This window comes from Oryza sativa, chromosome 3, assembly GCF_034140825.1.
Source record: "Oryza sativa Japonica Group chromosome 3, ASM3414082v1".
NCBI lineage: Eukaryota > Viridiplantae > Streptophyta > Magnoliopsida > Poales > Poaceae > Oryza > Oryza sativa.
This window is the reverse complement of record NC_089037.1, coordinates 3,851,831-3,869,201: the sequence shown is the minus strand read 5'-3', so window position 1 is coordinate 3,869,201 and position 17,371 is coordinate 3,851,831. Positions and strand designations below refer to the sequence as shown.

The 17,371-nt window shown below is 42.9% G+C and overlaps 2 protein-coding genes across 3 annotated transcripts; both read right to left on the bottom strand.

Annotated features, from left to right (window-relative positions):
• Window positions 1-176: 176 nt before the first annotated feature.
• On the bottom strand, window positions 177-4,185 carry LOC4331779 (alanine--glyoxylate aminotransferase 2 homolog 1, mitochondrial). 2 transcript variants are annotated; one of them, XR_001544836.3, is made up of 10 exons: window positions 3,756-4,185; window positions 3,146-3,376; window positions 2,880-3,050; window positions 1,781-1,924; window positions 1,484-1,663; window positions 1,152-1,377; window positions 864-977; window positions 676-762; window positions 479-592; window positions 177-400 (listed from the first exon to the last, which is right to left on the bottom strand). XR_001544836.3 is itself a non-coding variant. In XM_015777607.3 (9 exons), the coding sequence occupies exons 1-9, from the start codon at window positions 4,017-4,019 to the stop codon at window positions 549-551; spliced, it is 1,461 nt and encodes a 486-aa protein (XP_015633093.1). In that variant the 5' UTR covers window positions 4,020-4,185; the 3' UTR covers window positions 177-548. The 2 variants fall into 2 exon arrangements, 1 of the variants encoding a protein (XP_015633093.1); XM_015777607.3 differs by having other exon boundaries at window positions 177-592.
• Window positions 4,186-11,857: 7,672 nt separating this feature from the next.
• Window positions 11,858-13,024, bottom strand: LOC4331778 (transcription factor ILI3-like). Its single transcript, NM_001417236.1, has 2 exons — window positions 12,681-13,024; window positions 11,858-12,391 (listed from the first exon to the last, which is right to left on the bottom strand). Exons 1-2 carry the CDS (start codon window positions 12,801-12,803, stop codon window positions 12,239-12,241), a joined length of 276 nt encoding a protein of 91 aa, NP_001404165.1. The 5' UTR covers window positions 12,804-13,024; the 3' UTR covers window positions 11,858-12,238.
• Between the last annotated feature and the right edge of the window lie 4,347 nt (window positions 13,025-17,371).

Sequence of the window (17,371 nt, the reverse complement as noted above, 5' to 3'; positions counted from 1 at the left end):
TTTTCAAAAAAGGTCCACGTAAAAAATCTAGGTAGGCCGGGCGTTCGCCAACGATCCATTTGGCAGACAGCGGCCCATGCGGAATCAAGTCTTGGACTCGGGTTGGGAGAACTCCAGCGAGGTAAGAATATTATGAAATGTTCATCGTTTTCAGAAATGTTTAAGACACATTCGACTGCAGTCTGCAAAACCATATCTTGGTGCACAGCAAGCATATATCTTGGTGCACAACAAGCATACATTTATTAGTTTTTCTTTTGGATACACATGTTGCCCCTAAGGCCAACACTGCTTACAATCACCCATGGCCTTCTCACTGTTGCAGAACTGCCACTTTTACAATGGGAAAGCCACACCTACATGGTCCTTTCCTTCCATCTTATTCTTGGGATTTCCACACCTACATGGTTCTGCCACCGTTACACAACACATCAACTGGAACTGGAAGCATGTACATGGAAAGAGTTGGCTGGGCTACCGGTAGCATCATGACATGAATCTTCTTGCGTTGAGGATGGCAGACGGCTTTGGTATTCAGGGTGCAGCTCTCAGAGCCCTGACATTGCATAGTCCATGGCATCCACCAGGTAATCTGCATGAAAGTAGAATTTCCTTTAGTTACTCTATGGGCAATGCAGTAATGGCAAAGTTTTGTTTGAGACAGTTCATACGAACCTGCATCATCCCTTGTAAAGCACATTGGTGGTTTTATCCTGAAGACATTACCATGCAGACCACCTTTTCCAACTAAAATGTTGAGATCTGGATTACAAGGATGAAGAGGCAAAGTGTTAACAGGGCTTTATTAGTATAAACTAATAATGATGCGATCATGGAAAAGAGAAAAGGAATAAGGAAAGCACCCTTGAGTTTCTCAAACAATAAATTGGTCTCGGCCTTGGCAGGTGTCTTCTCCTTCCTATCGGTAACAAGCTCCACCCCAAGCATCAATCCCCTCCCTCTAACATCTCCAATGACTGACAACAGAAAGACCAAATGATGGGATTAGACAGATTAATCAATAATAAATAGTTGAGTGAAAATGTTACTCAGATGAAAGGCATCATCAACTAAAGCAACAATGTTGAATCAAGCAGAATGTAAACTGGCGATGTTGTTATACAAATATAACCAAAGATTGTAGATTTTACTTTCATGCTTTTGCTGGAGCTCTTTTAGACGATTCACCAAATGAGATCCAACATCAGCACAATGTGCCTGGCGTTTCTCCTTGTCAAGAACCTTGAGCACAGCAAGTCCACCAACGGAGCAAACAGGGTTTCCACCAAATGTGTTAAATTGGATTTTTTGCGCCAGCACATTTGCAATCTCGGGTGTTGTTACAACTGCCCCCAATGGTAGACCATTTCCAATTCCCTACAAACAAAAAAAAAACATCAGCAATAAATAATGGCAACAAAATTAAACCTTTGAGGCTTATTTTTCCAAGGTCCATTCAAATGTATGTGTGTTGGGTGAAGACCTTTGCCATTGTTACAATGTCAGGAATAACATCTTGCGTCTGAAATCCCCAATAGTGACTTCCAGTTCGACCAAATCCACTCTGGACTTCATCAGCTATACAAACACCACCAGCCTTCCGGACAGTGTCATAAGCTAACTTTAAATATCCAGGAGCTAGTTCAACTGCACCTCCCACGCCCTACATTCATGTTCATGTATCAACAAGATCGCCATATCAGTAAGTTCTTTCAGATAAAAAGCTGAGGAAAGCTACAATCTTTCGATTATGTAAAAAGTATCATATAAAAAATCATACTTGGAAAGTTTCAGCAATGAAACCCGCAACCCTTCCGGAGGTACCATAATTTATTTGTTCTTCGACTTCCTTGGCATAAGCTACAGCATCAGAACCGAAAGTTCCACGGTAAGGATCAGGGTTCATGACATGATGTATTTCGCCCTGCAAATGTTGTGATAAGATTTTGCTTCATTTTCATAGATAAAGACTAGTTTGCTACTACCTCCATTTCAGGTTATAAGACTTTCTAGCATTGCCCACATTCATATAGATGTTAATGAATCTAGGCACACATATATGTCTAGATTCATTAACATATATATGAATATGGACAATGTTAGAAAGTCTTATAATATGAAACGGAGGAAGTACTTTGCTATGTATAGATAGACAGTTCAAAGTAAAAATCAATTTGCGCAAATATAACCGGTGGTTTAAAATCAGCATTATGAAGAACAAATAAAAGAGGGCATAGATCGAAGGAAGTTAGCTATTCTTGGGTAACACAATGAACTCGGTAAGTGTACAGCTGATAACCATGCTTATTTTGTTATAGACGTGTAACACCACCTAAATAAACTTTTTTCTCTTTAAATGGATGTGTATAGCTCCTGCCATTTTACTGCTTCAAAAAAATATAATAACAACTTAAAGTTAATTCTTTTCCAGAAAAAATAAATGAAGTTAGCTTAGGTGCTGTTTGCTTCGAGAGTTTTCTTCCACGATCTGATCACGCTATTACTTGTTTGCTTCGAGTACAATGGGATCAGGTACCTTGGGAAACAATACGGACCTAATACAAACTCATTACCTACCGCCTGATATCAAGCGTTTTCTGAAAACATTACAGCGTAAGTGATCTTCCGCTCGAATTCAAACAAAGCATGGTATCACTTGCTCTGTTTCCATTCACGGTGTGATATTTACATTTGCCTTACCAAGTTTCAACCAAACAGCACCTTAGATGACTTGATGAAAAAGAGTAGGAATTGCACTTATGCTTCACTATTACTTGTCGGTACTGTGATAGGACCATTCTCAGCTACAGACCATCTTAAGCTAGAGTGCATTAATTGAATTGTAGCAGTAGTACTGGTATTATTAACAGAACACAAACCTGAGGGATTGGGTACTTCCACGTCTGCAAACCCGTCAATCCTATTGTTCCAGCACTACCACCATGATAAGCATTTCTCAATGCAATCATATTGAGATTCCCACTGTACAGCCGAGCCATCAGCATCGCCAGTTCATTCGCTTCAGTCCCAGAATTCACAAAATACACCACCTGCAGGCATCCTCAGATATGAAACAATTATTTCCATGCAAATCAATGAGTTGTTTTACAATTTACATCATGATCGACTTCAAAGTATCTTTGACCTTGAGATTTCCTGGCATCTTGGACGCGAGCGCTTCTGCAAACTCGACGATGGGTTGATTCAAATATATGGTGGTCGTGTGCTGGAGCAGCTTGGTCTGCTCCACCACAGCGTTCACGATATCCGGATGGCAATGGCCGCATGAAACTGTCACGATGCCTCCGAAGCAATCGAGGTATCTCTTCCCATTCTCATCGTACAGATACTGCATCTTCCCTTCCACAATGTTCAGCTGTAAAATGGACAAAAAAAAATGCATTCCATTTTAAAATGAAAAACAGAAACACATGCCTTTCGCCATGATTCTTACTAGTATAACAGTTTTTTTTTTTTTTACGAAAGAGCATGTAGCCTAGTGATTGTAGTGATTTGAGTAGTACCCAAGGCCCTGAGTTCAAATTTCCATATAAACAAATTTCATATAGGGTTGTTTTGCGGGGCTAAGTTCTATATTTCAATAGCCGTATATATCCAGTTGAATATAGAGGTTTGGTAAAAAATACCCTCTCTAAAAAAAAGAACAGATTATTTTTTAGGGCGTTTAAACACATTAGTTTATTGGTGAATAAAAAAAAAAGGGGGAATAGATACGATCGAATCAGGGTTTGTACCGGCTTCTGGTAGTAGTAGAACACAGACGATCCAAGAAACTGCTTCCTCTTCGCGAGGATCTCATCGCCGCTCCACCCGGCGTACGGCCTGGGCCGGTGCTCGAACGGCGGCATCACCGGCGGCGACCGCGCCGGAACCTTCTCCGCCGGCGCCGCCTCCGACGACGACACCAGCCTCCGCAACGCCTCCCCCGGACCCCACCGTCTCCCGGCGCCGCCGGTGGCTCCGCGGCGGAGCAGCAGCGACGACGACGACACCGCCATGGATCAAATCACGCACGGACCGATTCTTCCACCAAAACAACAACAGCTCGCGATCGAGAGTTGGAGCCGTGCGGATTACTGCGGAATTATAATGGATTCTGCTACTGTAGGTCGGGTTGGTGAGATTGAGATTGGATGAGAAGGAGACGAGACGAGATAGGATGGTGAGGAGGCAGTGGCGGGCAGTGTGTGTCAAGCCGCGGTGGCGATGACGTGGAGGGTTCCAGATTCCGGTAGGAGATAGCGATGGCGACGCGACTAGCAAAAAAGTAATAAAGAAGAAGAAAAAGAAAAGAAACCTCGTGGGTTTTGGAAGTTTTTGATGGTTTGCGATGGAGTGATGAGTGTATGCTCTGAGTCACTGACACGTGGGGGCAGGAGGGAATCATGCTGAATCGGCCTCTGACAAAAAAAAATAATTGGAGGTGAATCGTGCTGAATTCCCGAGAGAATCTGTACTGTTTGGTACTGTAGTATCTTTGATACTTTACGCACTTGGATACTTTACGCCTTCAGATGGCGTTTGCGGAAAACATTCTTTCCCGCCTCCGTGGTCTGCCTCTCCCCCGTTGCGGCGGTGGAACTTATTTTTTGCTTCTTTGCTGCTGCTGCTGCTGCTGAAATGAATGAATCTCTGAAGTCTGAATTTGTCTGCCCGTGCCAAACACATGCCGAGATCTGAATTGACAGTTTTTGTTGAGCGTGTACAAATGCCATACTGCCAAAGCGAACTACTCATATCAGAGCAAGTCTAATAGTACAGCCCACTACTAGCTTTAAATCAATCTAATAGCCAATTCATACGATAGTAACTTACGATACTATTAATGTATGGTCCCACATGTCATACACACAGTGTGTCTTGTAATCCGTGCAACAGCTAGCTATAGATCTGTAGCCCGCTACTCTTCTCTCTCATGGTTTATCCCATTAAAATATATTTATAGCTGGTACATGCTATTAGATATGTTCAGGCAAATCCAATCTTGTTTTCAGAGCTCTGTACATGACGCGATCTCTGATGGATATGCAAATATTGTACACTACTATCGAACTGCCTTAAGACTTTCAGTCTCTCGTTTGAGAGATTGTATTCACAGAGTTTGTAACACAACAAAAACATTAGTACTGACATTTACAGCACAGCACAATATAGTACTCCTACATGCTGTTGGTTTCGTAATTAACCGAGTGATTCGATGCTTAAACGCGTGCGAAAACTGTCACTGCCGCTGTGTCCTAGTCCTACTCCTACTGCCAAGCTTACCACTTGCCAACTAGGCGGTGGCGTGAAAGCTAATGATGACTTGCTAGTTGATGCTTGTACGTACTAGTATCTGCCCATTTCGTCGTCTTCCTTAGGCGGTGCAGCCACCGAGGAGGATTCCAGCTAGCTCTGATGCTACTGACCTCATCAAGTCATCAGTGATTCAGTGTCATGTGATGATATTCGTTTTGAGTGCAAGGAAATTTACTGCCGAGCTTTTAGATCCTCTTGCTGTTTGATCGAGAGGAGATGATGTGGCTGGTTTTGTCGGATCGAGTTTGATCCGGTTTGGCCACATCCGAGGCAACCTTTGATCTGTTGGATCAGATTGAAGATTGATTCTGATTGCCAAGCTGCTGCTTCATCATGTGAGATATTGGTCAAACTATGCCATGTGTAAACAACAGAAGTATTTTGCGTTTAAGGCCATGTTCAGAGGATTCGGTGTACCAGCTGTTTCAGAGGACTGCACTTCGTCAGATGATTTCTTCTCTAGATTATGTTAGTTTAGGATCAAGGCCTTGTTTAGTTCTAAGTTTTTTTTTTCAAACTTTTAACTTTTTCATCACATCAAAACTTTCCTACACACATAAACTTTCAACTTTTACATCACATAGTTCCAATTTCAACCAAACTTCTAATTTTAGCGTGAACGAAACACACCCAAGCTGTAGTTTATCTGCAGCAGAGCATGCAAGGTGTGTGATACGGAGATAACTGCTGGCAATGCGTAACTACAGATTCACATAAACACAAACAATTTTTGGATCTCCGGTGCATTAGTAGTTCTTGAAGTAATTTTCAATCGAAACTACTCCTTTGGATCTCCGGTACTTTGGAGTACTTCAGGCAACTTTGGAGCTTCACGTACAGAATGCAGGGGTTGGTTGGCCATGAATCATTATCGTAAAATCTCATTCTCATAGTCAGCTGGTTTTTTTCCCTCTTATGTTTCACTTCTACCCCAAGGGAATTACAGAGTGATCCAAGGATTAATCCTTTTTTTTGAACGCTTCCAAGGATTAATCTTGAGTCAAATACAAGTAATTAGATACTACAGGTAAAGGAGAGGTAAACCTGCGCACTGGAAGCCGGATTAAACCAGGGAACATATCTTATGTGTATAAGTTTGAGCAATTCTACGGTACTTGAGGAGTTACCATGAGATATCAAAATTTCAGTGTAAAATTTGGTACCTCATAGTACCTAGATACCAAGAGATACCAAATTTACAATAGAAAAAATGGTACCTCCTCAAGAACCATAAAATTCGTATAAGTTTTGCATGCACACTTCGTGCACATTAAGTAGCAAATCTTACGAAAATTTCTAAAAAAAAAGACATTTACTTCTAATAATATTACACATTCTGCAAAGTCTTATATTCAAATTCATTATATTTTAGCCGTAGAAAAAAAGGAAAAATAATTTTTCATTTTCTTAAAAAAAATAAAAAAAATCATTTTTTATGGCTAAAATATAATGAATTTGAATATAAGATTTCACACAAAAGTGTAATATTTTTGAAAGTTTGTGTATTTTTTTTAAAAAAATCTGTAGTATTTGTACGAAGTGTGCACGAAAAGTGTAGTATTTGTACGAAGTGTGCACGAAAAGTATGTGTGCATATGATATCTTCCATTCAACCAAAGCATGTGTTCGACGGCAAGGTGCCAAATTTCTGTACTGCCAGTAGCTCCGGACGCGCATGCTTGTCACCTCAGTTGCATAAGCTGTTGCCCTGTCACGAGATGCAACAGTTAGCTCGGTCGTTAGCTGTTCAGGCGCTGTTGGGCTTCGAGGCTGCCGATGCCGTGCCAAAGATTGCAGAGTTCGTTAGTTAATCGATCGTCCGGCAAGGGCGCAAGGCGGCAACACGTCCGCACGTCGTTTCATTTTCTCCGAAAAGTGAGTGAGGCCACCTCCCGGCCCGTCCCATCACCAAAACAAACAAAAATTTTGGTTGCCGTGTTTAGTTCTAAAATATTTTTTCAAACTTTTAACTTTTCTATCGTATCAAAATTTTCCTACACACATAAATTTCTAACTTTTTCGTCACATCGTTCCAATTTCAACCAAACTTTTAATTTTGACGTGAACTAAACACAGTACTGTACTTCCGAAACTTTTTTAAGCACAATTTGATTGCCATTTAAATTCCAATCAAAATTTAGTGTATAATTGATTTGGGATAAAAAGGGTAGAAAGATACCCCAAGGTAGCGAGGTCCGGCTAGAAGCCGGCGACGACCATCTCCAGGCACACGCGCTGCAGCAACTTTATCTTGAAGTTGGCGGTGAAGGAAAGGAGGTAGAGGTCCCAGAGCAGGTCGCCGTTGGCATTGCGGCAGCCAAGGCACCGAGACCGCTGACTACTTCTGCTTCTACTGCGGTGACGGAGAAGCCATTGGGGCGGGCCTAACGGGAGGGGGGGGCATGGAGCCTCAGCTGAACAACTCCCCCAAATTTCGTTCAAAGCAAACTACTATTAAGCCCAAAAGAGAAGCTTTCAGATCTACCAGAGAAGCTGAGTTTGAGGCAAAGAAAAAAAAGGAACAACGAGGAAGAGGATGCTCGTACCTGTGCTCACCGACAACGAGGCGGTGGGAACAACGTGCAAGGACGGTGGCGCTGGTGGCTCGCGGGAAGCGGGTGACGAAGACCTCGGCGTTGCTCGACGCGGGCAGAGATGAGGAACTTGTGGGGAGTCGAGACAGAGTCGAGGCAGAGTTGCCTATGGCAGAGGAGAGAGGGATACAGAGGTGAGTGAGTATGGGAGTGGGGATTAATTGATCCCGTGGCAACGGAATCCCGTGGGTTAGTTTTTATGCACTTAAATAGTTTAAAAAAATTAAGAAGAAGTATTAATATCCAATATATCATTCCACAAACAAACAACTTAAAATTTGATTTCTACAAATAAAAACAAATTAAACTAGAGCCAGTTAAAGTATACCCACTCCCATACACATACCCGTCCTGGCCTGTGTCCACCGTGCGTGCTGTGCTACGAGATCCGGCCGTACGCACATCTACCCAACGATGCATTCTGGCCGGGCCAGGCTCCCTCCCCCCCTCGGCGCGGGCCATGTCGTCCGCCGGCCGCGGCAGGCAGCAGCGCGCGGGCCAGCCGCGGCGCCGGTGCGAGGGGACTAGATCCGACACCGATTAGATGCCCATGCCCATGTCCATTGCTCCTCGCCGCCCACCTCGGTCCGCCCCCGGCAACCAACCTGGGGCAACCCAAGCCCCGGCCGCGCGCGCATGCGTCGCTCGCTCACGCCCGCCGTACGCCGACCCACGCACGCGTCACGGTCACGCCGCTCGTTCTCGTCTCTCTCTCGGCTGCCGACTTGCTTGGCTCGTATACACGGGCCGTGTGTGTGCCCCAAAGAACAGCGCGTCGTACTCGTACGACGTCCTGCCCATGTCTCGCGCTGCCGGGGCAGACGGCAGAGACGAAGGACTGCACGACGCAGCCTGTCAAAAAAACTCAAAAAGGACTCGTATCGTAAGTACCCCTCCGTTCCAAAATAAATACATTTTCACTGTTCATGTGTAATGTTAATGGTTCGTCTTCTTTGAACTGTTACTAGATAATAAAATATGAATATGACTATGTTTTTTAAAAAATCATAAAATTTTCAAATAAGACGGATGGTCAAATATTGGACACGGATACCCACTACTACATTTATTTTAGAACGGAGGTAGTACGTGAAAGATCCCTTTCTGATGATGCCTGACTGCATCAACCCACTGTACGACGAATAATCTTCATCAGACTTCTGAAGCAGCATCGCGTAACAAAAAAAACGTAAATATTAGGAAATGACATAATATCAAATAATTAGAAAGGGTAAAACTTTAAACCCAAATGGTCTAGCATACCATCTTATAAAGCTAGAAAAAAAAACCCTTGAGCGTTTCTCAGCATTGCCTAACCATCTTATCACGAAGCTGGGACTCGGTACGTAGTTGTTGGTTGTTGCCGCTTCGCTCGGATCGAACAGCGAGCGGCTGGGGCCTTGCGGCAGCGAGGCCGGCCAGGCCCCTACCACCACCACTGCCGTTGGCCCAGCGCTGCTGTCCCGGCAAGCGGATCGCCGGGGAACCATCGATCGCCATCACGGATCAGTTGCCAAACCGCCGGTGCAGTGAGCGGGTAGCGGCAAAAAAGTGACCAAACTACAGCGAGCTTTCACTGGAACACCAGGGCCACACCGTGCAACGCATGCAAACTGCAAACAGCGAGACTGGCCCCCCGGCCCCCGGATCTGAGCGCTTCTTACTGCCACGCTCGATTGGTATCATCAACCGTGCATATATATATCCACTCCGTTGTGTCATACATTCGTAGGTGCAATCAAAAAATTGTGAGATGTACTTAATAGTGCAGTATTAATAGATGTGTAGTTTCAATCCTAAAGTGTTATGTTCAATCCCAACACATGTATAATTTCTTCTTAAAAAAATATTTAGAGGGATGTCTCTCAGATTTCGCTATGTGGATAAGTTATTATCGGCTGCTCCTTGGCTTATTAGTTGCGACTAAAATTTGAATTTTAGCACTTATTTTTTAAGTAGATTTTTGAAAAAAAAATCATATTATATTTTCTAGCTTTATTTAAATTATAAATAATATTATATATAAAAAGTTTTACCTATAAATTATTTTAAATGTTTTGTTAATATTTCTACAGCTTCTCACTTCACCTATCAGACACTATAGGTATGTTTGGCTACCTCAGAGGCTATCAAACAACTGCCCACGTTTTAAGTTGAGATACAATGCAAACGCACATATTTATCTTGCGTATTTACATTAACAAATTCTAACAAACACTGATATTTCGCACAGTTCACGAATTTAATTTGGGCCCTTGTTAGCACAGCAGGGGTCGTTTTCGCTGCACCTTGTAACTAGCAGGGGGTAGCTCGTCGATCCCCTGCATCTGTTGACCTGAAAGAGACGAGACAGGCGAAGCACGTTTCTAGGGCGCCCCGGACACACCTCCTTGTAACGTGGGCACCGTCCTGCCCCTTGCTACCTGCTGCAAAGCCCTTCACGTCGCAGACAGAAAGTTTGTTTCCTCCTCAAATCGCTCCTAAACTATATCCATCCCTTGTTAATCCAGCAGGCACACATTTCTGACGGATTCTAGTTCCCAGCTCTGCTTTCCATAGCCCCTTCCAGGGTTTTGGAACTCATCAATAGAAACACACACACACACCTCTTTGAAGTCTTGATGACTGACCGGGCTAACAAAGCCGGTTGCTTTCTTGATCTCCGTCTTCTCAGGCCCAAAACTTATTTTCGGATTAGAATGGTTTTTTATATTTAAACTGTGCACGTTCTCCAGCACAGTTCTTGGACTGTGCGTGCGTGAGCCATTTCCTAAGTGTGCGGTTTAACTTTTATTTTAGTATCTGCCAAGGTCTTGATAAATGCGAGAGTTAATCCTGATGATCCATTAGGATAATCGCCATGCTGGATGGAGGATTTTGGATGTATCTGTACAGTACAGCCCCTGAGATTTTGACTATATGTACATATATATCCTGTTTCAGTTCTTGGGTGATAAACCTTCACAGTTATTGAGATTGAGCACGCAGGCGCCGGAAACAAATTAACCTGTGCAATGTGCACACTGCATACACAGATACCTGTCACATGAGCAAATCAAGCGATTAGATCACGAGATATCAGAGACAAGAGAGTGACACTGTTCATGTAGTGGCATATCAGTTTGCTGAATATTCTCTCCTGTCATGAAATTAATAAAAAAACAACATGAGCTAGGAGCTATAGTGCCATTGATTTGGCACCATCAGACGCCTCTAATCAAGCCTAGCACAATCCATATGTACTGAAATTTTGTCAGCTTAAATATACTAATGAACTGACCAGATGTCTGCTAGTCTAGTACTCCATTTTGCATTTTCAACAGCTTGGAGATCTTGTAGCAATTGACACTTTGCAGGGCCCCATGTCTGTGACTTTCCATGGTCTAATTTAATTTGTGAAGCCCCAGGGCCGAGCCAAAAACTTTGACCCTCTAGGTATTAGGGCCTAGTACATTTGATCCCAATAACCTGCTTAATCAATCAACCTCTCTTTTATAGAACGTGTTGCCCCTTTTCGGAGTCCTAAGCCACGTTGCAATTTTACTATTGCCGACTTCGTCTCCTTCGATATCCCTGCTCACTTTACAATTTTACATCGATCTGTTCTTGGATGCATCGAAGAACTCGAGCTGTGTACTTCCACTACGTTATGTGCGCACGTACGCGCGCACGAGAGGTTTTAATTTTTTAAAAAAAAAATTTTGCAGATTGCTTTGGCCTTAGTAGCAGTTTGTCGGTTTGATCATTAATTACCGTGCAAATATATTTCCAAGTTGTCTGAATTTTTCTATTGCCAGAAACGAAAAACAGATCAACAACATCAAATTAATTAATTGTTCACAAAGTAGTGTGGTGTTTAATTATCCGAATTGGTTGTGCGTACTCGTTAAGATTGTCCTTTGGATCAAAGGCAAAAGGCAATGCAATCAATCCACAAAACAAGTAAACAAACACCTCTAGATGCATCTCTGAAGCTTATCAAAGCAGCTTAAGTACAGTAGTAGTACGTCTACAAGCTAAATTAAGTAGCTAATCTAGCTACTAATAACTCTACTAGCAGCTAATAGAAATCCACATATATCGATCTCTATTAGCCCTGGTACAGTACATACCAAACAAGACAACCCTTTTTCTTCTCCTAAACAATGCAGGGGCCTTCGGTGATTACCTGAGAAACAAACACTTTTCCCTTTTCAGGAGAGATCGAAGAAAGAAACAAAGAAGAGCAAAAAAATCTTGTCGTCTCCCTCCTCAATCGCTAGCTAGCAAGCTCGTCCTCCATCAATCGTCGTCGTCGCTGCAGCTACTGATAGAGCTAGGATCGATCACCGGAGGAGGCTCCGGATGATCTCGGCCTGCGGGCTGTTGTTGTCCATCGTCGACATGAGCTCCGACAGCCGGTCGGACAGGTCGTCCACCTCCCGGTGCAGGCTCTTGATGTAGCTGCACGTCTCCTTGAGCAGCTTCGACGCCGACGACTGCATCATCCAATATATTTCTCGTCAAGATCACAACCAAAATTACCAAACCGAATGTCTGAATAATCCTAGTATCCTGTCAGACTCTGCTAGCTATAGCTAGCTAATCTGCATTGACGAATCGTGCTGCGTGTAGTGTACTACTGCCAGTGAGTGACAGTTGGTGCAGCAGTGGCGACGCCAAGTGACGGCAACAATAATGCAAGATCGGTAGATGCCACCGTTTAAAAAGGCACGAGACACCGGAGATGTAATCCATTTCTATTATCTTAAAAAAAAAAGTACGTACCCGGCTTGCGCCGCGGCTGCGGGAGGACTCCGGGAGGAGGGCCTGAAGCTTGGAGATGAGCTCGTTGATCTCCTCGTCGGTGATCCTCCCTCCTCCACCACCACCACCACGGCGGCTCGACATGGTCGCCGCCTGCAATATCACCACCACACCTCTACTGCCTTCTTCTCCTCGAACTCCGGCGACCGACCACCGTCAGCAAGGTTGGTGATCAAGCCGACGACGTACGGACAGTGAGAGAGCAAAGAAAATGTGGAAGTGACAGTGTGAGTGAGTGAGAGTGAGAGCACTAGCTAGTAGCCTATAGGTTTCAGTAGAAGCAGGGAGCCAGGGAGTGGTTGTATGGAAAGAGATGGGTGGAGGGAACGTGTATTAATAGGGGGGGTGGAGGGGAGATGGGCCCACCGAGCCTTCAGTTCGGGCCGACCTTCTGGAAGTGGGCCCGGGATGCCCTGGCCTGGCCCATGGGCTAGGCTCCGGGTTCACCCACATGGCCTTAGGACAGAACACCATGGACCAGCGCACAGGGTAAATCTCGTTACCGTATCTCAAAAATACACAGCAGAATCATGATCCCCTTTTTTTTTTCTCAAAAACGAAAAAAAAATCTTAAACCAATTTTTTTTCACTTATTGCATGACTATATGACCGAACAAAGTCAAGCTCACTATGTAAATTACAAATTGTCTCTCCTCTAATCATGTAAATCGTATTAGGGATTTGGTTAATGAGTTGATGCATGGGCCTCTAAACCGTAGAAATACGGAAATTATAATATTATAAAGCAGTATTTTTTTTGCGAATACACCGTAAAAAGAGAAACAATTGGTAGAGCAACAAATTAAGTTGTTTCTGTTTTCGTTTTTTTTATCATCTCTATTTTTTATTTTGTTAGTTACGATGCTTTCAGTTGGTGCAATTATGTGTGTAAGTGGCTAACCCGCGAATCCACTTATAGATTAAAATAAATTGGTCCGTGATTTATTTTAATATATAAATATGTTCGCGGGGTTAGCAATCTACACCCTTAGATGTAACATAAATGAGCGATTATTGCAACAATTTGCACCCCTAGTCCTAGTCCATATACGAATAGTGCTCAAACTACAGAGAGGCTATGAAATATGAAATCTTCTCAACTAGTGGTACCAATAAATTGATGGACGTTTCCATACAGTACCGACGGATATGAAACGCCTTTTAGTACAACAAATGACTAAACATTGTTGACTTTGGACAACCATTTGCAAGGACCAGGCACAGGCAGGGAGGTCCAGGGTCAAGAAAGTAGCAGTTGGTTAGAGCACTACAGTACCACTCTAGTTTCATAATCCGTCACAAAAACTAGTCCAAGATTTATTGGATTTTATCAGTTTAATGAGCGGTATCTTCAGATTTCGCATAAACCGTCAAAAAAACTGATAAAATCCAGATAAATCTTGTAAAAAAAATAAAATTTGGCTCGAATTTTCTTAAAAAAAATATATCCAAAAACCGAGCCGTTTATGTTATTAATCTAATACGAAATCCGAGTTTTGTGAAATCTGGACTGGATTCCACTGGGATTGTAAACCATGGTACCACTACTACAGTAGTACTGCTAGTCAAAGGTGACAAGATCACTGCTCATTTAGATCTCATCTACACTGCAGAGTTGGGACTTGGGAGGAAAGGAGGAATGCTTGGACGATGCATGGCAATTGTCAGCTGCCTCCTCTGTGGGGGCTGGCTATGGTTGGCCTGCAAATCGACCAATCTTTGATGTAGCGTGATCTTGCGGGGATCAAACGAAACGACCAATTTGATGGCGGTGTGCAGCGTGGTGGTCCTTGGTTTCCCCGGTGCTGGATCTTTCGTTTCTAGCTTCTACTTGATCTTTACAACTAGCTACGAAGATGACATCTGTGGAGCCCTCTCCTACTCGGAGGTAGAAGAAGATTCGTGTCAATTTCCTGTATTTTCGGGCTTTAACGCCACCCTCTCAGATCTGAATTCTGACGATTCGTGTCAAATGGAAGTCCTTTATGTGAGAAGAAGATTTGTTCAGGACATGCCTTTGATTCTGTTTGAAAAAAAAATAAGTTTCAGTTTTCCACGTGAGTTGAAAAAATGTTGACGTTCTTTCAAACGAGGACAGAGAATCCAACTTTTCGACGAGTTTGTTCCGGAAATCGGAACCGATTAGCGGTTTCTGCTCCCAATTTGTTTCGACGAGTTTAACTGAACTGAACCCAATTTATCCGTGGAAGCAGCTACTACCCCCGTCCCAAAACAAGTGCAGCCATAGTTTTCAGCGCCCAACTTTGACCATTCATTTTATTTGAAAATTTTTTGAAAAAAAATAAAAACATAAGTCACGAGTAAAGTATTATTCATGTTTTATCATCTTATAACAACAAAAATGCTAATTATAAAAAAATTTCAAATAAAACGAACGATCAAAGTTGGACGCGGAAACTCACGGCTGTACTTATTTTGGGACGGAGGTAGTAATTGTGTAGGACCGTAGGCACGCGCGGGCTATTAACTTGGAGGTGGTTTAATCGCTGTGCAGCGGGGCCTCGCAACCAGCTACGTCGCCGTCGCCGGCTTCAGAGTTTCAGACATCGTCGCTCTTCGACGCTCCATCTTCAGAAACCGAAATGGGGACAGCTTGAGGCAGTGTTTAAATCCTGGTACTGTACGCGAGTGTTACTGCGGACAGTCATTGGTTACAAAGGACACTGATGGAAATGGCAGCCACAAAGTTTCTGAAATTTCTGCAACGGAGAGTTTTGATTGCACGGCCAGAAATTGAAGCGCCGTGGTACTCCAGTCTGCAGATCGAATTCATGATACTCCCTCCGTCCCATAATATATGACGTTTTTGATATTTTCAACGTTTGACCATTCGTTTTTTTAAAAAAAAATAGTGCAAATATAAAAAAAGATAAGTCATATGTAAAGTACTTTTAATAATAAAGCAAATGATAAACAAAATAAATAATAATTCCAAATTTTTTTAATAAGACGAATGATCAAACATTGACAAACAAAAACTCAAAAAGACAAGTAATATGAGACGGACGTAGTAAAACGTAAGGTATTGGTTTAGTTCTAAAGTTTTTTTTTCAAACTTCCAACTTTTCCATCACATCAAAATTTTCCTACACACACAAACGTCAAACTTTTCCGTCACATTGTTCCAATTTTAATCAAAATTCCAATTTTAACGTGAATTAAACATAGGCAAGCGATGGAAGGCCAACAATGTCATCCATCAGTCCGTGGTTGTGACCATCTCCCGTACAAGCTGACATCTCCACATGCATCGGCCTGCGGATGCAGCAGCAGCAGCAGCCAAAAAAGGAGGTGGAGATTTCTAGGATGATTTGGCGTCGCGAGCTGCTAGTAGCTCATCGATCGATCGACTACTGAATTGATCAAATGATTGTGCCATGATGCTGCCGCCGAACGCTAGCTGCTGATGGTTTGGTTTGGTTGGTTGTGGGTACGCGACGTACGCGCTCCCCGGCCGCCGGCCGGCACCGGGACGTGGGGCGCTGGGCGCGTCGTACTACGGCGAATCGCCGAGATGATCCTGCCCACTGTGGCGAGATCAGTGATCGATCCAGCTAGCACATGCTAAGCTACCACCTGCGAAATCGTAGTATATATTGAGTTGTTCGTAACGACCAGTTCAAACGGACAATTCACTTTGTATTTTAACACTTCTCTTTATGTAAGGTCCCCTTAAATCTTTAGCGTGACGATTTACATTTGAAACCTCTAGATCTATTACCATATTCTCTTCATTTCAGATTTGAACTATAATGCCGCACTTATCTTAGAACAGATGAAGAAGATTGCATGTACCCACTAGTTAAATCTAAAAGTTTAAGCTAATCATGAAAGACGGATAATTTAACTTTTATATTCCAACAGTTATATGTTGATTTCGAGTTTAATTATCTTGGTTGGTTTGATTACTTAATTACACCTACCCCTACGTTTAGTGAGTGGTAGACTGGTAGGCCGGTGAATGAACTGGTAGAGATTGCGAAAAGGTTTCAGTTTTTTCTGGTAAAGCAATGTGTACTCCCTCCGTTCCAAAAAAATGCAAACCCTGGTTTCCATGTCCAACATTTGACCGTCCGTCTTATTTAAAAAAATTATGAAAAAAATTAAAAAGACAAGTCACACATAAAATGTTAATCATGTTTTATCATCTAATAATAATAAAATATGAATTATAAAAAAAAATTATATAAGACGGAAAAACCTAGGTTTTGTCTCTTTTTTTTTTTGGGGGGGGGGGGGGGGACGGAGGGAGTAGGAGTGGCAGTGTTGAGGCAGGAGGACCAGGAACTTTTTCTGACCCTTTGTCACGAGAGATGCAGTAGGTTTTCCCAGCTGCAGTCTGCACTCGCGTCGCGGTTGTTATTGTCGGTGTCATCCGGGATTTACCGCAGGGTGAAATGCTGGCCTTTTTACGAGGCAGGCAGACAGCGTCTTCAGTTTGGCCCTATGGGGATCTTCTTACAGTCTGCACTGTGGGAGTACTAGCATTGAATTCTTTCTGCTAGTTGTACTAGGTTTTTTTTTTCTTCCGTTTAAGGCCGTGTTTAGTTCCATTTCAAAAATTCTTTCGAAGTATACTTACACATATTTTAAGTATTAAATATAGACTAATAATAAAACAAATTACAGAT

Excerpts from the sequence above, each read along its gene's own strand:
- LOC4331779 (XM_015777607.3), bottom strand. The coding sequence starts at position 4,019 with ATGGCGGTGTCGTCGTCGTCGCTGCTGCTCCGCCGCGGAGCCACCGGC. Across the intron at positions 3,377-3,755 it reads TCTACTACTACCAGAAGCCG|CTGAACATTGTGGAAGGGAA; the intron begins GTACAAACCCTG and ends TCCATTTTACAG. Across the intron at positions 593-675 it reads CTTTACAAGGGATGATGCAG|ATTACCTGGTGGATGCCATG; the intron begins GTTCGTATGAAC and ends ACTTTCATGCAG.
- LOC4331778 (NM_001417236.1), bottom strand. The coding sequence starts at position 12,803 with ATGTCGAGCCGCCGTGGTGGTGGTGGTGGAGGAGGGAGGATCACCGAC. Across the intron at positions 12,392-12,680 it reads GCAGCCGCGGCGCAAGCCGG|TCGTCGGCGTCGAAGCTGCT; the intron begins GTACGTACTTTT and ends TGGATGATGCAG.